The 21,424-nt window shown below is 42.6% G+C and overlaps 1 protein-coding gene across 1 annotated transcript; it reads right to left on the bottom strand.

Annotated features, from left to right (window-relative positions):
* Positions 1 to 11,739: 11,739 nt before the first annotated feature.
* LOC129860479 (keratin, type II cytoskeletal 8-like) lies at positions 11,740 to 17,458 on the bottom strand. The gene is made up of 9 exons (XM_055930890.1): positions 16,930 to 17,458; positions 14,993 to 15,201; positions 14,215 to 14,275; positions 14,021 to 14,116; positions 13,552 to 13,716; positions 13,242 to 13,367; positions 12,874 to 13,094; positions 12,716 to 12,759; positions 11,740 to 12,584 (listed from the first exon to the last, which is right to left on the bottom strand). Exons 1-9 carry the CDS (start codon positions 17,347 to 17,349, stop codon positions 12,292 to 12,294), a joined length of 1,635 nt encoding a protein of 544 aa, XP_055786865.1. The 5' UTR covers positions 17,350 to 17,458; the 3' UTR covers positions 11,740 to 12,291.
* Positions 17,459 to 21,424: the final 3,966 nt, after the last annotated feature.

Below are 21,424 nucleotides of genomic sequence, written 5' to 3'. Positions count from 1 at the left end.
AGTACACAGCGTAGTACGAGATCTTCAGTTTCTTGGCAATTTCTCACATGGAATAGCCTTCATTTCTCAGAACAAGAATAGATTGACGAGTTTCAGAAGAAAGTACTTTGTTTCTGGTCATTTTGAGCCTGTAATCGAGCACACAAATGCTGATGCTCCAGATACTCAACTAGTCTGAAGAAGGCCAATTTGATGTTATTTTAATGGTGTCACGTGTGCTCCCTTTCCGGCTGCTTGTTAGGGCGCACACCTTTCACCAGCGTTACGCACATAATGACACTCACCTGGACTTCATCACCTCCTTAATTACCTGCCCTTTACAGTATATGTCACTCCCTTTGGTTTCTTCCCCAGTCGTCATTGTTGCTGTTTCATGTCAGTGCGCTGTTTGTGTTTCTTGTTTTGTTCATTTATTAATTAAATGTATTCACTCTGAACTGAACTCCCTGAACTTGCTTCCCGACTCTCAGCATACATCGTTATAAATGGACAATAATGGACAATGCTTTTCTTTCAAAAACAAGGACATTTCTAAGTGACCCCAAACTTTTGAATGGTAGTGTATGTGTATAAAACAATATAATTCAGCACAATAAACAAAAATAAACATATTTAATGAAAGCAATCACATTCAACTACATAGAGGTCCTCAATCAATGATTTAAACTGCCTGAGTGGCACCAGCACATCTTCCTGCTGTCACGCCCTGACCTTAGTTCCTTTTTATGTCTCTATTTTGGTTTGGTCAGGGCGTGAGTTGGGGTGGGCATTCTATGTTTTGTTCTATGTTTTGTATTTCTAGGTGTTTGGCCTGGTGTGGTTCTCAATCAGAGGCAGCTGTCTATCGTTGTCTCTGATTGAGAACCATACTTAGGTAGCCTCATTCCCACCTGTGCTTGGTGGGTAGTTGTTTTCTGTTTTGTGTATTGCACCTTGCAGAACTGTTCGTTTGTCACTTTGTTGTTTTTGTTCAAGTGTTCGTATTTATTAAAAGTATTATGAATACTTACCACGCTGCACCTTGGTCCTCTTCTCCTTCTCCCGGCGATGTTCGTTACACCTGCAGTGATCTCTGCATATTGTTCCACAAATTAAGGGCAAAACAACAAAATGCAGATTTTCCCAAATCTGTGGAGACTGAAGGGATCTCTAGTGTTATCCATTCCTGTGAACGGGTTTGGTAACTTATGATTCTTATCTTAATAATTAATGATGTTACATACAGAGGGAGTTTCTGTAAGATTTCTTTGTAAATAAATAAAAGAGAATGCAGCTCTCTTCTTAGAGACAGAGAGGTCCATCCCACATTTTTATAAAATAATGGACCCAAAATCGATCCCTGAGGAACACCTTTTTTAATTTCAAGAAATTCAGATTTAACCCCATCTATTTTAGATGGCCTGAGGTCTGTCGCTAAGATAATTCTGAATCCATAAACAGACTGTATATCCCAGGCCTACTCTTGATAATTTCTTCAGCAAAACAGAATAATCAACAGTGTCGAAAGCCTTTGACAGCTCATTAAACAAGGCAGTAGAGCTCTTTTTAGCATCCAAGACATTGACAAGATCAATAACAACTAGCGTGGTTGCTGTGGTAGTACTATGCCCAGGCCTAAACCCTGATTGGTTTATATTAAGAATACAATTATCAGATAAAAAGGAACAAAGTTGTACATTAATGTCACACCATGATCTGTTTCACCTGACTTTGTGATTGTCTTCAACCCCCTCCAGGTTTCGCCCATCTTCCCCATTATCCCCTGTATATTTATACCGGTGATCTCTGTTTGTCTGTTGCCAGTTCGTCTTGTTTGTCAAGTCAACCAGCGTTTTTGTATCAGCTCCTGCTTTTCCCCAGTCTCTCTTTTCTCGTCCTGGTTTTGACCCTCGGCTGTCCTGACTGTGAGCCCACCCGCTACCACTCTGCTTGAGACTGCCTGCCGTCCTGTATATATGCCCCGTCTCTGGATTACCGACCTCTGCCTGACCTGACCCTGAGCATGCCTGCCTTCCTGTACCTTTGCCTCTGTTGCTGTAATAAACATTGCTACTTCGACACGGTCTGCATCTGGATCATACCTTATCCTGATAGTAGGAATTGGCCATGACTGACCCAGCAGACCCGGGCCAGCTGCGCGACGCCATCTCCTCATGTGAAGCCACCATCGGGAGGCACGAGGAACTGCTTCGTAGCCTTATGGAGGGGATCCAAACGTTGGCTGAACGCCATGACCGGGCATTGAACAGTTTGCTGGAGAAATTCCATGGGTTGTCTGGGAGGCAGCCTACCACGGTGGTAATCCCACAGCCCGACAGTAACCCAGCTGCTAGCTGCGCCGTCTCATCGGCCACTCCATCTTCTAAAGAACCCCGCAGTTTACACCCCCCCCCCCCCCCCCCCCCCCCCACACACACACACACCTATGGTGTTTCTAGCTCAGAGTGCCCTCATTTTCGAGCTTCAGCCCTACTCCTTCCCCTCGGATCGCTCCAAGGTAGCCTATCTCATCACGCTGATGTCCGGGAGGGCTCTCACCTGGGCTAATGCTGTATGGGAACAGCAGCTGGCTATATGCATTAGTCTGGAGAGGATCGTGGGAGAGGTGAATCCCGGGAGAGAAGCTGCCCGGGAGCTAATCCAGCTTCGGCAGGACTACTGCAGTGTGGCACGTTGGCAGCGGAGAGTGCTTGGAACCAGGAAGTACTGTTCGATATGTTCCTGCACGGCATCTTGGAGGAGGTCAACAACGAGCTTGCTGCTCGGGAGTTACCTACGGATCTCAATTCCCTCATCGCTTTGACCATCCGCATCAATGGGCGACTACGGGAACAACGGAGGGAGAGGAAATTTGACTTTGCTCGCACGTCCAACGATTCCACCTTGCCTCCGAGTCATCCCGGAAGTCCCAGACGATCCCGTTGCCGAGAGAACCCGAGGCCTCCCGACCTTCCCCGAGAGTCGCCGGAGACGGCTGAGTCACTGCTTCCTGAGCCTATACAACTAGGTAGAGCTGGGCTGTCGCCAGCGGAACGGCAATTCAGGATCAACACGAAGAGTTGTCTGTATTGCGGGACTCTTTGTCATTTTGTGTCCTCTTGTCCTTTTTAAGAGATCAGGCTCACTGGTAGGAGCGAGTACTCTGGTGGGCCATAGGTAGAACTTTCCTGCTTCCCTTGCTCACAACCCTGTTCATGCCATTCTGCTGTGGGGTAGCCGGTCTAAATCTTTCCGGGTCCTCATTGACTCCGATGAGAGTTTTTTGGACGCTACCCTGGCTTCTGAGCTAAAATCACTGGCCATTAGGAGCGCCAACTCTGGGTGAGCATCTTCTTGTTTGCTTATGGCACCATACAGCTGTTTGAATGCGCTCTTAGTGCCAGCATCGACTTCTGGTGGTAAATAGACAGCTACAAAAAATATAGATGAAAACTATTTTGGTAAATAGTGTGGTCTACAACTTATCATGATGTATTCTAACTCAGGCAAGCAGAACCTCGAGAAACTTCCTTAATATTAGAGATCGCGCACCAGTTGTTTTTAAGAAAGAAATACACACCCCCTCTTCTAAGCTTTCCCAAAGCAGCCGTTCTGTCCTGCCGATGTATAGGAAACAGCTAGATTTATATTTACCATATTCAGCCACGACTCGTAGAAAAATAGGATATTTAAATTCTACAGATCACGTTGATAGGATAGTCTTGGACAGAGTTCATCCAGTTTTGGATGTGATAGCTGTTGTGATAGCTGTTCTGATGTCCAGAAGCTCTTTTCGGTCACAGGAAACGATGGCGGAAACATTATGTACAAACATAATTGAGGCTGTTCTGAGGGCAAAAGGGGGTGCAACTCAATATTAGGAAGATGTTCCTAATATTTTGTACACTTAGTGTAGAGGGAATGCTGCCACAGGGTATTCCTTATTTCCTGTCAGAATATTCCTTTACATACACTCAATAAGTATTTGGTAGCATTGCCTTTAAATTGCCTTCAAACGTTTTGGGTAGTCTTCCACAAGCTTCCCTCAAAAAGTTGGGTGAATTTTGGCCCATTCCTCCTGACAGAACTGGTGTAACTTAGTCAGGTTTGTAGGCCCCCTTGCTCACACACGCTTTTTCAGTTCTGCCCACAAATTTTCTATAGGATTGAGGTCAGGGCTTTGTGATGGCCACTCCAATACCTTGACTTTGTCGTCCTTAAGCCATTTTGCCACAACTTTGGAAGTATGCTTGGGGTCATTGTCCATTTGGAAGACCCATTTGCGACCAAGCTATAACTTCCTGACTGATGTCTTGAGAGGTTGCTTCAATATACCCACATAATTTTCCTGCCCCATGATGCCATCTATTTTGTGAAGTGCACCAGTCCCTCCTGCAGAAAAGCACCAGCACAACTTGATGCTGCCACGGTTGGGATGGTGTCCTTCAGCTTGCAAGCCTCCCCCTTTATCCTCCAAACATAACGATGGTCATTATGGCCAAACAGTTCTATTTGTGTTTCATCAGACCAGAGGACATTTCTCCAAAAAGTATGAACTTTGTCCTCGTGTGCAGTAGCAAACCGTAGTCTGGCTTTTTTATGGCGGTTTTGGAGCAGTGGCTTCTTCCTTGCTGAGCTGCCTTTCAGGTTATGTCGATATAGGACTCGTTTTACTGTGGATATAGATACCTTTGTACCTGTTTCCTCCAACATCTTCACAAGGTCCTTTGCTGTTGTTCTGGGATTGAATTGCACTTTTCATCTCTAGGAGACAGAACGCATCTCCTTCCTGAGCGGTATGACGGCTGCGTGATCCCATGGTGTTTATACTTGCGTACTATTGTTTGTACAGATGAATGTGGTACCTTCAGGCGTTTGTAAATTGCTACCAAGGATGAACCAATTTTTCTCTGAGGTCTTGGCTGATTTCTTTTGATTTTCCCATTATGTCAAGCAAAGAGGCACTGAGTTTGAAGGTAGGCCTTGAACTACATCCACAGGTACACAGGCCTATCAGAAGCATCTGAAGCTATGACATACTTTTCTGGAACTTTCCAAGCTGTTTAAAGGCACAGTCAACTTAGTGTATGTAAACTTCTGAAATTGTGGAATTGTGATACAGTGAATTATAAGTGAAATAATCTGTCTGTAAACAATTGTTGGAAAAATGACTTGTCATGCACAAAGTAGATGTCCTAACTGACTTACCAAATCTATAGTTTGTTAACAAGAAATTTGTGGAGTGGTTGAAAAACGAGTTTTAATGACTCCAACCTAAGTGTATGTAAACTTTTGACTTCAACTGTATATGCTGTATACCCATGTATTTTTCAGTGGGCATTGCATATACTCAGTTCTTCATCCCACGATGGATATCAAAGTAGTGTAGTGGAGGTATACACCATATCAATTAATAAGGTTTATGGAACAGATCAGAATGTTTAGCTTAAAATGTCGATAAACTCTTATTTCTTCACATTTTAGGCGCAGCAATGTGCACACGGGGGTTAGGCCTACGCATGAATGCTTCAAAATGCAATTTGCAGGAAAACACCATTCTAAAATGAGCACCGCACATGTGAACAGTTTCATGGACAGAGATGGAAATATCCGTTCGAAATTTAGAAAGAGGGGAGATCTCAAGATGCAACCCTATCATGGGTTGCTAATATGACTACGATAATGCCCTTGGCTCTTAGACAATGAAAGAACGTTGAACGAAAACCAATAGAACAGCAGAATGCATAGAAGGAAGTCTTTATAAAATAATTGCCTCCACGTTTCTATCGTGGGATTTTGGCTATAGGCTACTTTGAAGCAAGGTAAGACATGCCTCATAATATGAAGTAAAACGTCCAGGTTTCAAATAATTAAGGGACAGGAAAAATGTACAGATGCTAATGATAGGCTTAAATTCTAATGGTAGTTGGAAAGGCTTTCCTGAAAACCTTTCTCAGTTAAATGCTAACTAGCCTATGCTTACCTGGCAGAATGATATCATAATTATTTGCATTTATCCAGAGGCCGTTAGTTTAGCTAACTCCATCTCATGTGCTACAGAACCACCTAAACAAACAACAGTGCTAGGTGCCTGTGCACTTGACTTAAAGAGTCACCCCCCCCCCCCCCAAACCTCAAAAGAGGTCTATTGATGTGGTATAGCATTGTTATGCGCTTAGATCATCCAATTTTGTTTTTTCTTCTATTCAAAAAGTGGGACTGAAACCTGAACGAAAAAGGAAACTTGTGAATTTCTGACTCAGTTGACAGCCTCAGTTATCTGTTTCAATAGTAGGCCTACTATTAGCCTACGTGCACAGTACAGCTTGAGTTGGCCTGACTGTGAAAGACCAATATGGAAGTTATTATTTTAGGTCATTCAGAGTGTATGTCGCTGATTCTCATATAATTTGTCACACAGGGTGCCTTTCCTTAGTTTGGGATAAAAAATATATCATTTGGAGTATACCCACTTCTCCAGGGACCTGTACAACACTGGGTGACTGCTGTGTTATTGTTTGAACTGCAGGTGGCCAACTGCAGGGGAAAAGCACATCTCTTTACTCCTTCACTTACCAAAATGTACTGTAAGTACACTGACTGCAGCGGCACTCATACTCCCCTACTATAATGACAAATCTTAAAATCCATCGTAATGCCCTATTCTGTGTCGATTAGTGCACTTAGAAGGTGGCACCGTGGTAGTATCTTGGCTTGTTATCCGGTTTATCTCCTTGTATGCATATCTATCCTTGGCCGTAAAGAGCATGGAATCCACAGCTGTCTCAAGTGATGATGTCTCAAAGAGGCCCCAAAGGAGACAAGCAGGTTTTTGATTTTAGAGCTTTTTGAGTCGATGCGACATGGAGGCAAATTCAAGATACAACCCAGCTAGCACATAACATTCTGAGAACCATGTGTTTCTTAGAGCTTGGTGAGAGCGTGGTTGTCCTATGGTTATTTTGCACACAACCTTCCTACAACTTTCTGGGAATTGTTGCTTTACTTTGGAACATTCTCAGCACAATTAAGGAACTTCACAAAAGAAGACGTTATTTTCTTGGTATTTTATTACTTTAACAGAACTTTCCTAAATGTTCTAACATGGTTACATTTAATTTACATTTTGGTAATGTTTTAAGAACGTTCTCCAACTGGTTCGACATTGGAAGTGTTCCCAAATAGGTCAGTGAACGTTAAGAAACTACGTTCTTCTGTGGGAATTTCAATACTTCCGCATAACGTTTTCTGCAGTCATGTTCTCAGAACATTAAGAAACTTTCCATGAAAACCACAAGAAGACATTAGTAACATTCAAACAATGCTCTAAGAATTTTATTTAAAAACAATATACATTCAGTTCTTATCATCAACAAAATCAGCAAACTCTGTTGGCTGACACACTAATTGGCCACACCTTATCTTGTTTAGTTTGAAATGGAGTCTGTTTGAATAGACTAAAAGGAACAGCTTTAACGAGTCACGCTAGCTTCATCCTGGTGGCGCAGTGGACTAATTCCATGGACAGAGAAAAGAAGATCATAGGTTTGAAACTCACTGATGGCGTGCCACAATAAAATATAAATGTTTTTGCATGATTAATGCCGAAGCAAATTCATTTCCATTTGTCCTACAGTATCTGTGCTTGGAGATCAAAATAGTTAACCTAAGCTGGCAGTGTTATTAAAAGTCTTATTTAAACATTCAGTGAATGTTTTAAGGGAGATATTGAAAAACATTTTGTTCACAACATTTAGAGAATGTTCATTTCCGTTCTCAGAACGTTAATAAATCGTCCCAGGAAAACTTTCAGGGAAACATAGTAAAACTTTTTCAGAACCTCCCCGCCTCCTAACATTTTTCCCAGAACAGGCTAAATTTTCACTTCCGTTCTAAGAATGTTTAAAAAGTGTTCAGTTTTAATGTTCAAATTACGTATGGCTTTGTTCCCAGAACCAATGGTACACCAAAAACATACGTTCCCACAACTGGGAAGAACCATTTGAACAGTTTTCTACTATAACATGAATGTGGTGCTTTACATTGATCTAACAATTCATAAGAGATATAGGTTGGAGCACTGCATGCCAGAATGTATGTTTTATGCATAGTAAATACATGGTATGTGCACTCAGGCTGCATTAGCTGGCTATGTATCTCATTGGTATCAGGCCAGCCTACTTAAGGGAAAGCCCACCTAATTGATAATGTCATATTTTTGTACATGTTGATTCATTTGTATTTTACATGTAGTATCACACCACTTCAATTACAGCATTCTGAAAAAGGGAGTGGTCAACAGCCTATGAAGGAACACATCAAGGTGTTGGGTGATGAGGAGGAGTGAAGATATTGTTATACTATGCTGCCCCCTAGTGAGCAGTGCAAAATAACTCAATCTGACTTGTATCACAGAGTACACCACATTTTATACTGCTCCCTCTACTGGCTGAGAGGACGTATTGAGAGCGCTTTGTCTCTGGTAGGCCTTCAACTACAGGTAACTGCCAAAATAATGGAAACATTTGTGTAAATAAGGGATACAAAGTGAATTGAAAGCAGGTGCTTCCACACAGGTGTGGTTTCTGGGCAAATTAAGCAATTAACATCCCATCATGCTTAGGGTCATGTATAAAAATGCTGGGTAGGCCATCATTTTTTGCTTACCATGGCTATGCCCCCATAGGATAACAATGCCCCCATCCACAGAGCACAAGTGGTCACTGAATGGTTTGATGAACATGACAATTATGTAAACCATATGCCATGGCTGTCTCATGGTGTTCCATCCCTCCAATAGAGTTCCAGACACTTGTAGAATCTATGCCAAGGTTCATTGAAGCTGTCCTGGCTCACGGTGGCCCAGATACTTTATGTTGGTGTTTCCTTTATTTTGACAGTTACCTGTATGGTTTCTTTAAATTACATTTTTGACAGTCACTCAAAGTTTTTGTGTTCTGAGCGCAAATACAATTATTGCATATCTAGGCTGCTAGTGGTGAAATGAGAATATAAAAAATATATGTTTTTTTGGGACATGTTGTCTAAAGGCTTCTTAACTTATCTGGGATATGTGGGACGCTAACATCCTACTTGGCCAAAAGCCAGTAAAAATGCAGAGCGCCAAATTCAAATAAATTACTATAAAAATCACACATAAAAGACACCAAATTAAAGCTACACTTGTTGTGAATCCAGCCAACATGTCTGATTTCAAAAAGGTTTACGGCAAAAGCACACCAAACGATTATGTTAGGTCAGTACATAGCCACAGAAAAACACAGCCATTTTTCCAGCCAAAGAGAGGAGTAACAAAAAGCAGAAATAGAGATAAAATGAATCACTAACCTTTGATGATCTTCATCAGATGACACTCATAGGACTTCATGTTACACAATACATGTATGTTTTGTTCGGTAAAGTCCATATTTATATCCAAAAATCGGAGTTTAGGCGGGACGATACTGTCTCACTTGGCCAAAAGTCAGAGAAAATGAAGAGCGCCATATTCAAATAAATTACTATAAAAATCTAACTTTCATTAAATCACACATGAAGATACCAAATTAAAGCTACACTGGTTGTGAATCCAGCCAACATGTCAGAATTCAAATAGGCTTTTCGGCGAAAGCAAACAATACTATTATCTGAGGATAGCACCATAGTAAACAGAGAGAGAAGCATATTTCAACCCTGCAGGCGAGACACAAAATGCAGAAATAAAAATATAATTCATGCCTTGTTGGCACTCCAATATGTCCCATAAACATCACAAATTGTCCTTTTGTTCGATTAATTCCGTTGATATATATCCAAAATGTCCATTTATTTGGCGCGTTTGATCCAGAAAAACATCGGTTCCAACTTGTGAAACTTGACTACAAAATATCAAAATTTACCTGTAAACTTTGCCAAAACATTTCAATCTACTTTTGTAATACAACTTTAGGTATTTGTTTTACGTAAATAATCGATACAATTGAAGACGGGATGATCTGTGTTCAATACAGGATTAAAACAAACTGTAGCTAGCCTTCTGGTCACGCGCCTCTAACAAACAGGACACAACAAGTGACCCCGATTCAAAATGGCCATACTTCTTCATTACACAAAGGAAAAACCCTCAACCAATTTCTAAAGACTGTTGACATCCAGTGGAAGCGGTAGGAACTGCAAGAAGGTCAATTAGAAATCCGTATTCCCAATGAAAATCCATTGAAAGAGAGTGACCTCAAAAAAAAGAAAACTGAATGGTTTGTCCTCTGGGTTTCACCTGCTAAATAAGTTCTGTTATACTCACAGACATGATTCAAACAGTTTTAGAAACTTCAGCGTGTTTTCTATCCAAATCTACTAACCATATGCATAACTTATCTTCTGGGGATGAGTAGCTGGCAGTTGAATTTGGGTATGCTTTTCATCCAAACGTGAAAATGCTGCCCCCTATCCTAGAGAAGGTAATGCATACAGAAAGGAAATGGAAGCAACGTTGATTCAACCAGTGTGTGCCCAGTGGGTCATCACTGCATTCAGTCTAGGACATAGACATGTATGTCACTGTGTTACTCGTACTGCACGACACTGGTGATTATTTTGGTGTTATGCACAGTAGAAGCATGTGCAATATATTATCACAGCCCAAAAAAGGCTTGTGTAGAGGTGTGGAGTCATTTGTTGGGGTGCTGTGTATATCACCTTCAACTTGTGTCCCTTCTCCTTTACTACCACTGGATGCTTCAATGTCTCTTCCCCATTTTCACTTTTACTAACGTTGGGCTTGCTCGACATTGCAGCCGACAGCCGACTGACTGATCTATAAAGAACCTTGCATAATAAATAACTACTCTTTATTATATGTAGATCAGTCAGTCACAATTTACCCATGGTTTTGATTGTCTTGAACAAAGCCATTATCTCTGTTTTGTTTTTTTTTACACCTTTTTCCTCCCCAATTTCATGGTATCGGTATTGGTATTGGTAGTAGTTACAGTCTAGTCTCATCGCTGCAACTCCCGCACGGACTCAGGAGAGGTGAAGGTCGAGAGCCATGCGTCCTCTGAAACACAACCCAACCAAGCCGCACTACTTCTTGACATAATGCACATCCAACCCGGAAGCCAGCCGCACCAATGTGTCAGAGGAAACACCTTACACCTGGTGACCTGGTCAGCGTGCACTGCACCCGGCCCGCCACAAGAGTCGCTAGTGCGCGATGAGACAAGGATATCCCTGCCGGCCAAACCCTCCCTAACCTGGACGATCCTGGACCAATTGTGCGCCGCCCCATGGACCTCCCGGTCGCGGCCGGCTGCGACAGAGCCTGGGCTCAAACCCAGAATCTCTGTTGGCACAGAGTGCAGTGCAGTAACTTAGACCACTGCGCCACCCGGGAGGCCCCTATCTCAGGTTTTTACACTGACTTCATGACATCGGATGCTCATTTATGTGTGCAAGCCAAGTTGGGAAATTCTGAGTGACAGGGTTGAACACAGCTCATAATTCTAGATTACGCAATCATGGCTGCCATGTTGGAATTCACAATAAAAATGTTTTTTTATTTAGCTTGGATAGTCAGTTCAGAACAAATTCTTATTTTCAACGACAGCCTAGGAACTTGTTCAGGGGCAGAACGACAGATTTTTACCTTGTCAGCTCGGGGATTTGATCTTTCAACCTTTCCGTTACCAGTCCAACGCTCTAACCACTAGGCTGCCTATATGCATACAGAATCAAGATGAGAAACTCAGACAACCCAAGCAGTTTCCAGTAAACACATTTAATTGTTTGGTAGCAAAAACAGCACCTCAGGCAACAGTACACTGTGGGCAGCTTCCTTGGCGTCCAATAGAACACGACAGGGAAGTCATGCTACTTCTACTTAAGCCTAGCAGACATTTTAGACTAGTTGCTGCACTGTTACATTCACACTCACTCTGAGCAACACTACTCATGAACACAACGTTATCATCCGTTTCATGAAACTGAACTCAGAGAATGGCCCTCTATAAGTTAACAGGGTTGCATAGGTTTGGACAGAATGTACTACAAGTTGCAACTTATGGTTTTGCTTATTTACTTGTGGTGTAGCAAACTGCAGGCATTTTGTTTTAGTACAGAATTAGAAAAGGCAAAAGACATACAGTATGAACAAGAAAAATATTATTTGGTCCCTTTCAAATCTTTGGTTGGATTAAAAATGTTTATTGCTTAACAGCCACATTTATATTTCTTCTCATGTAGCATTGTTTGCCTTTCACTTGAATTGTTACAATGGTGAGCAAGAGAGTAGACAAGGGGGCATTATCCAGCCGCTCAATCATCCACCACTTCAGAGGACTCAGAAACAACTTTGCCATCCTTGGTCTCGATCATCTTGATGACAACACTCTTCTTGTTCTGGGTGGTGATGCTGGTGCCGCTGCCACCGCCGTAGCGGCTGCCGCCGCCGTAGCCGCTGCCGCCGCCGTAGCCGCTGCCAGAGCTGTAGCTGCTGCCGCCGCCGTATCCACTGCCGTGTCCACCACCGTATCCGCCGGAGAAGCCACTGGAGTAGCCGCTAGTGTAGCTGCTGTTAACACTCTCAGAGGGGAAGGAGTTGTAGCTAGCTGTAAGGTGACACAGAGAGAGACAACAGGTGAGTAGGGGCTGGCTAAATATGAATATCAAGATGTTATGAATGCACCACAACACATAAGTGGAAAACACAGGGTTTTATTTGAAGAAAGCAGGTACTTACAGCTCTGTTTGGTTATGTTGATGGACTGGATACCAGTTGCTAGCCTGGTGGTGAAAAGAAGACCCTTTTGAAAATGTATGTTTTTGGTAATAAATGTCCATTATCTTATATTAAGATTACACTGTACTTTCAAATTGATGTTTCCCATTTCCGCTCACCTGTCTTCCTCTCCTTCCAGCAGTTTCCTGTAGGTGGCAATCTCAATGTCCAGGGCCAGCTTGACGTTCATCAGGTCCTGGTATTCCCTGATCTGCCGGGCCATGTCCTGCTTGGCTCTCTGGAGGGCATCCTCCACGTCCCTGATGCGGAGCTTGGCGTCCTTCACTGCTATCTCACCGCGCTCCTCAGCTTCGGCTATCTGGTTCTCCAGGTTGGCACGCTACCAGAAGACAAAGACGCAGCCTGTCGCTACTTCTGCTCTTTATCAAATTGATAATGCCGTTGAAAAATACTCTATTCTGTCAACATCATGTGGGTCTACATGCCACCAATCTAATTCTTAGCACAGAGATTCTTTATTGTGTACCTGTCCCTTGACGGAGTCGATCTCAGACTGCAGCCTCTGGATCATACGGTTCAGGTCGGAGATCTCTGTCTTGGTGGATCTCAGGTCATCCCCATATCTGGTGGCAGATGTCTGCATCTCCTCATACTAAACATCCAACAGAGGAGAAAGTGGATGGTTTGTTGGTAATACATGGTTAGTGTGGAAGAACCATGTGACATCAACTTATGTTCATTTGAACCACATACATGGTACTGAAAGGCTATTAGCAGACCTGAACATAATTAAGTGGCCAAAGGGAGAAAAAATATATTTAAGCCCATTACTGTACCTTGCTCTTGTACCATGTCTCCGCCTCTGCCCGGCTCTTGTTGGCGACGTCCTCGTACTGGGCGCGCACTTCAGCCACGATGGCATCCATGTCCAGGTTACGGCTGTTGTCCATCTCCACCACCACTGAGGTGTCCTTAATCTGGCACTGAAGCTCACGCAGCTCCTGGAAAGAGCGAGAAGGAAAGAGAGAGAAGGTGAGAGAGACCATTAAACACTTGGCCTATTGCAGACAAGGCTTTCAGACGTCTGCCTTCCCCAGAGATAAAAACCCACCCAGATTGAGTCCATCAGTTTGACATCAAAGTCCAGATACCAAGCAGATCCGTATGCCATAACTTAGTGAATAAATAAACTATACGCAAATACATCAGAGCAGTTGTTGGAAGCCGCCAACAACACAACTGGTTGTAATGAATGAGTGTCTTATTAACAACTGAAGTAGCTAAGCGATGAGCTCAGTGCCGTACCTCCTCATAGATCTGCCTCAGGAAGTTTATTTCATCTGTCAGACTCTCCAGCTTAGCCTCCAGCTCAACTTTGTTCATGTAGGCCTCATCCACGTCCTGAGTGGAACATTCACAATCAATATGTTACTAAGATGGCAAGATGACAATAAGAGAATGACAGAAAAACGAATGGGATCCAAACTTAAGTTACTAACCTTCTTAATGAGCACAAAGTCATTTTCGCACTCTGTACGCTTGTTGATCTCGTCTTCATACCTGAGAAGAAGATACAGAGCAATTGTTAGCTTTTTTCTGATATTCATATATGCAAGATCACATTTTATATGTTTCTATGTCATAATTATATTGTAACTATTTATTATGTGTTATTATAGTTATATAGGTAATGTACAATTTTCACACTAGGGGGCATGAGTGCTACGTCCACAACAAATATGCGTCTGGGAATTGTTTTCTGCTGTGGTATCTTGACTCCATGCCAAACTTGTGTGGTGTTTCTTTACTTTGTACTTTTTCTCCTAAGGACATAGACTGCTTAAATGCTCATATAATTTGTCAGGACTGACACACTGATGTGTGCGCCATGATGCAGGTGTGTGACATGAAGCTGAAAGACATCCAGCTCTGTCATCTAAATGAGTTTCACCTCCAGACATATGAAATAGAATGGTCCCTCCAGGAAACGCTTATTCAATGGAGTAATCCCTATGATATGAAAACAATTGACTGCAGTTGGGTGTTGTCCATCCATAATACTGAAATGACCTATTACTGGTGTGTCCTGTATTACTGATTAAATCAAAAACTCCATGAAACTCCCTTTACTAACATGCATTCCATGACCTTATCTCTACAATGATGCTATGCACTGGGATAGAAGCCTAATCACAGCATTTGCTGAGAATGTGGCTGAGGGTCTTCTAGGTAAAAGGAGTAACATTTGTAGTCACTTCTTCTTGAAGTCTAACTCACTTGTTCTTGAAGTCCTCGACCAGACCCTGCATGTTGTGCAGGTCAGCCTCCAGCCTCATCTTGTCGTTACCCAGGCCGTCGAGCTGTCTGCGCAGGTTGGCGATGTAGGCCTCGAACATGGCGTCAATGTTGGAGCGGGTGGTGGTCTGTCCCTGGAGGAGACCCCACTTGGTCTCCAGCATTTTGTTCTGCTGTTCCAGGAAGCGTACCTATGTGTAGAGAGAGGGGGTAGATGTTTATTCATTTGAAAGGCACACTGAGTTTATCATATTATATTGTTGCCTTTGGGACTTTTTCTTTTTTTATATGAGAGAATAAAGAGAATAATATAATTTTTGAATAAAAGGACATTAGGAACTTTGATGGTGGGCTAACATGACTCATCCATGACAATCATGTCATCCTCATTAAATTAGGGTGTTTATTGCTTCAATTAGTGTTTGGAACTTGTACGGACAGCTGCCTCCGTTTTCAGGATAGACCTAGCAAGCTGTTTTTCCAAGGAAGCTATGACGTGCATCCTGACAGGAGGTAGAGGGGGCAGATGGAAAGAGCTGGTGATTTAGGCTTCCTTCCTATTTTAAAAGGGCAAGGTCAGGAAGTGGAGAAAAGAGAGGAACAGGACAAAGTTATAGGCGGGGCTTCATCCAAACGGCTAGAATGTAAATATTTGATTGCAGTATACAGGTAGGTGTAATGGGGGAGGGGGAGAGCACGCAGACTGACATGTTGGCTCACTAACAATAGGGTGAGAAAATAGATAGATGGCTGTCAGTGGACAATGCTCCTGGCTGAGCCTCAGGTGAGATCAGGAATTCTCCTAAAACGGCTGCGTCAACTGGTATTGGTTAAGAGTCAATACTTAGAAATAAGTATAAAAGGGAATTGTTATCACGATAAGAAAAGAGAGTCTGTTTGCACATTTTTATTTCGTTTCTTTGGAAACATGCAGAGGTGAAATCTCTTTCTGATTAGTGTTGCTCCTTTTTATGTAATCAATCCACTAGTGTTAGCTCGAACATGAAACCAGCTGCCCTTTTAAAATATTAACCCACTGGAGCAGCCTACGCATGTGGGACAGATAGGCCAATAGAAAACCCAGAAAGAAAACGCCCCCCAGGCATGAATGAAAGCAATATCAAACATTGTTATCACTTGTAAATGTTATCTATTGATGTTCGACCGTGTACAGATGTTGCCCTCCATCTATCAGTATAGGCTACCCTATCAATGAACTTCACTCCATTGTTCCAAGACTTGTTAGGATTGTGAAATGTTGACCAAATGCTCCTGCCTGTGTTTCAGGTGTATGACCTTTTTTGTCATGTCATCCAGGGTAGCGGCGGGTCACATACACCCCTCCGCAGGGTCAGGGTAGCCATTCCCAATGTAAACCAGATCACTAGCTATGAGCTCTACTCTAACCAGAGACAGACACACCCTTCTGTATAAACTCTCTCCCCCACCCCACCCTGCTACACATTTGTTATTCATCACTATAAAAGGACAATTTCTGCAAAACCATGAGATGTGAATTCTTGAGAACCCAGGGAAAAACGATCACAAGTAGTTTGTTTGACTGTATCTGTGCTTTGTTCAATAACAGACTTTTCTACATTTCCTTCCCTTTTCCAAACTCATGAGTTTGCTTGTGCTTGTAATCAACCTAACATACTGTAACAGAGCTCTAACGGCGTGTACCAGCATTACACAACGTGGGCTTTTCTATGGATCTTCTCTGTTGTTCCACATTCATTACACAACAGACACCTCAGCATTCTAATGGCTAATAGAGATAGATTCATAAAATCCCATAGTACATGACCGTCTCTACTTCCCTTTTACATTTTCTGGCCGTTTACAAGCTCCAGGCAAACTACATTGTCAGATATCTTCATAGGCACAGAAAGACAGACAGACAAGTTACCAGGACTGACCTTATCAATGAAGGAGGCAAAGCGGTTGTTGAGGCCCTTGATCTGTTCTTTCTCATGGGTGCGGACAATCTGGATGTTGGGGTCGATGTCCAAGTTAAGGGGGGCAAGCAGGCTCTTGTTCACTTGGACAGCAGTGATGGGGGCATGAGAGGCGCCACCCATCCCCATCCCCATCCCCATCCCCAGGCCCATGCCACCTCCATAGGCAGAGGAGCTGGAAATGTAGCTGCCGCCTCCACCACCGGCGCCAAACCCACCTCCCATGCCTCTGTTGGCCCCTCCATAGGAGCTGCGGGCGCTGTAGCTCTGGCGAGAGACCCCCTGGCTGGGTCCAGAGTAGGACATGCTGCTAAAGCTGCGAGGGGCTGCCCCGGAGGAAGAGGACTTGACTGTGTAGCTGGTGGTTTTCCTGACCGACATCCTGGCTGGTCTTGAGTGGTTGGTGAGTGCAGGAGAATAAGGGGGAGATAGAGTGGCAGGTGGCTTGTCTGGAGTACTGGGGAGACCTGAGTGGATAGACAGAGAATTAGCTACAACAGTGGTTTTAAGAGCCTCCCTGGTGGGAGGGGCCAATGGCTAACTCTCATTGGCCAGGCCTCTGGGTGAATGGTAGGAGAGAGGGGAGTTGTGCAGTGTAACAGAACACTTTTAGTTTCTAACACAAGCCCACGAAACCGTAACCTGGGTTTTGGAGCCTGTTAGGAAAAACACCATTTTGTTGGTATTTTGGGGTGTTTTTTCCCGTGATGGAGGCTGGGGCTTTAGAATAACTGTTAGAATGTGAAATCTGTGGTGAAATATGAGAGCAGTATGTCCTCAGCCGGCTATTGTGTAAACAGATCTGATGTCTTGTGTCAGCCCTTACCCTGCTCCTTGCTAAACTTTCTGATCTATTTGTGTTGTTGTATGCTCAGGTATTATTGTATTTGAGTAAGTTTGGATGGTAACACTTTATATTAATATAAGGCTTTCTAGGCTTTATAAGTAGATTGTTAATCATTAGTGTAGTTTAGGATTCAATAATAAACATAACACATAGCAAATTGGTTTAAATGGTGTGATTTTCTTACTAATCACACTATTTGCCAAGCATCAAAACATCAACCACACAATTTCAACCAATGTCTTACTAACCGTTTTCTACAGATTCATAATGATCTATAAGTAATAGTGTATCAACTGACTTATGCACCCTTTTTAATATATTCATCTGTTAGATATTTCTGAAATGAATGTTGAATGTCATGAGGTTAATCAGCCTCATATGAACTTTGTTTTACCTTTTCTTGAGCACTCCCTCAGCTTATTCAAATTGTCATGTAGTTGAACAGTGTCACCTCTTAGCATACAGTTGAAGTCGGAAGTTTACATACACTTAGGTTGGAGTCATTAAAACTCGTTTTTCAATCACTCCACACATTTCTTGTCAACAAGCTATAGTTTGGCAAGTCGGTTAGGACATCTACTTTGTGCATGACAAGTCATTTTTCCAACAATTGTTAACAGACAGATTATTTCACTTAAAATTCACTGTATCACAATTCCAGTGGGTCAGAAGTTTACATACACTAAGTTGACTGTGCTTTTAAACAGCTTGGAAAATTCCAGAAAATTATGTCATGGCTTTAGAAGCTTCTGATATGCTAATTGACATCATTTGAGTCAATTGGAGGTGTACCTGTGGATGTATTTCAAGTCCTACCTTCAAACTCAGTGCCTCTTTGCCTGACATCATGGGAAAATCAAAAGAAATCAGCCAAGATCTCAGAAAAATAATTGTAGACCTCCACAACTCTGGTTCATCCTTGGGAGCAATTTCCAAATGCCTGAAGGTACCACGTTCATATGTACAAACAATAGTACGCAAGTATAAACACCATGGGACCACACAGCTGTCATACCGCTCAGGAAGGAGATGCGTTCTGTCTCCTAGAGATTAATGTACTTTGGTGCAAAAAGTGCAAATCAATCCTAGAACAACAGCAAAGGACCTTGTGTAGATGTTGGGGGAAACAGGTACAAAAGTATCTATATCCACAGTAAAACGAGTCCTATATCGACATAACCTGAAAGGCAGCTCAGCAAGGAAGAAGCCACTGCTCCAAAACCGCCATAAAAAAGCAAGACTACGGTTTGCAACTGCACATAGGGACAAAGATCATACTTTTTGTAGAAATGTCATCTGGTCTGATGGAACAGAAATAGAACTGTTTGGCCATAATGACCATCGTTATGTTTGGAGGAAAAAGGGGACCCTTGCAAGCCGAAGAACACCATCCCAACCGTGAAGCACGAGGGTGGCAGCATCATGTCGTGGGGGTGCTTTGCTGCAGGAGGGACTTGTGCACTTTACAAAATAGATGGCATCATTGGGAAGGAAAATTACGTGGATATATGGAAGCAACATCTCAAGACATAAGTCAGGAAGTTAAACCTTGGTCGCAAATGGGTCTTCCAAATGGACAATGACCCCAAGCATACTTCCAAAGTTGTGGGAAAATGGCTTAAGGATGACAAAGTCAAGGCATTGGAGTGGCCATCACAAAGCCCTGACCTCAATCCCATAGAAAATGTGTGGGCAGAACTGAAAAAGCATGTGCGAGCAAGGAGGCCTACAAACCTGACTTAGTTACACCAGCTCTGTCAGGAGGAATGGGCCAAAATTCACCCAACTTATTGTGGGAAGCTTGTGGAAGACTACTCAAAACGTTTGACCCAAGTTAAACAATTTAAAGTCAATGCTACCAAATACTAATTGAGTGTATGTAAACTTCTGACCCACGGGGAATGTGATGAAATAAATGAAAGCTGAAATTAATAATTCTCTCTACTATTATTCTGATATTTCACATTCTAAAAATAAAGTGGTGATCCTAACTGACCTAAGACAGGTCATTTTTACTAGGATTAAATGTCAGAAATTGTGAAAAACTGATTTTAAATGTATTTAGCTATTGTGTATGTAAACTTCCCGACTTCAATTGTAGCTTAAAATAGTCAAATTTGACACATGACAAGGATTCAGAGGCTCGTCAGTAAATCTCATAGAATGAAATTGCCAAGCAGAACTATTGCTCATTGTTTCAATCCCTGGTTGCATACATGAATGAACTTGTATGAATTACTGCTGCCAATAGGCCATGTCCTGATATCATATCACAGACACCGTTTTTTGATTAATTGACCTCATAGGCGCTTTACTATTAGTTAAATAATACTTTTCTGAACCATCATGTTCTCAATCAGCCATAGTTGTCTCTCAGCACAAACAGTTATAAATGGAAACCGGGACAACCGCACCAACCGGCTAGGTTCTCATTCAAATTCCCCCAATGGGACTTGTATGGAGCAAGGCCTGAGGCTGCATGCATTATCTGTGTCTGGGGCAATATGTTACAGAAAACCATGTCAGAATATCATGGTGATGAGATGATGATGGTTAACTGTGTTGTGATTTACTGAAGACTGACAAAAGTTGCAGGCAAATAGACATGTGTCTAGGTATAGTGCTGTTGTGTTCGCAATCTTGATTCACTCAATACTACTTGTATAATGTAGGAATATGTGTGGCCTGCCATAACGAGTAGGGTAATCTTTTCAGGAACAGAATTCCAGTATTATTGAGCTGTACAACATCAATCAGCATATACATTGCCTTCGGAAAGTATTCAGACCCCTTGACATTTTCCACATTTTGTTACGTTACAGCCTTATTCTAAAATTGTTAAAATAGTTTTTTCCCCCTCATCAATCTACACACAATACCCCATAATGACAAAGCAAAAATAGTTTACATTTTGTAAATGTATTACAAATAAGAAACTGAAATATCACATTTGCATAAGTATTCAGACCCTTTACTCAGTTCTTTGTTGAAGCACCTTTGACAGCATCAAGTCTTCTTGGGTATGACGCTACAAGCTTGGCACACCTCTATTTTGGGAGTTTCTCCCATTCTTCTCTGTCGATCCTCTAAAGCTCTGTCAGATTGGATGGGGAGTGTTGCTGCACAGCTATTTTCAGGTCTTTCCAGAGATGTTAGATCAGGTTCAAGTCTGGGCTCTGGCTGGGCCACTCCAGGAAATTCTGAGACTTGCCCCAAAGCCACTCCTGCGTTGTCTTGGCTGTGTGCTTAGGGTCGTTGTCCTGTTGGAAAGTGAACCTTTGCCCCAGTCTGAGCACTCTGGAGCAGGTTTTCATCAAGGATCTCGCTGTACTTTGCTCCGTTCATGTTTGCCTCGATCCCGACTAGTCTTCCAGTTCCTGCCTCTGAAAAAACATCCCCACAGCATGATGCTACCACCACCGTGCTTCACCGTAAGGGTGGTGCCCAATTTCCTCCAGACGTGACACTTGTCATTCAGGCCAAATAGTTCAATCTTGGTTTCATCAGACCAGAGCATTTTGTTTCTCATGGTCTGAGAGTCTTTAGGTACCTTTTGGCAAACTCCAAGCCAGCTGTCATGTACCTTTTACTGAGGAGTGGCTTCCGTCT

This window comes from Salvelinus fontinalis, chromosome 8 (assembly GCF_029448725.1).
Source record: "Salvelinus fontinalis isolate EN_2023a chromosome 8, ASM2944872v1, whole genome shotgun sequence".
Lineage (NCBI taxonomy): Eukaryota > Metazoa > Chordata > Actinopteri > Salmoniformes > Salmonidae > Salvelinus > Salvelinus fontinalis.
This window is presented reverse-complemented; position numbering and strand designations above follow the sequence as displayed.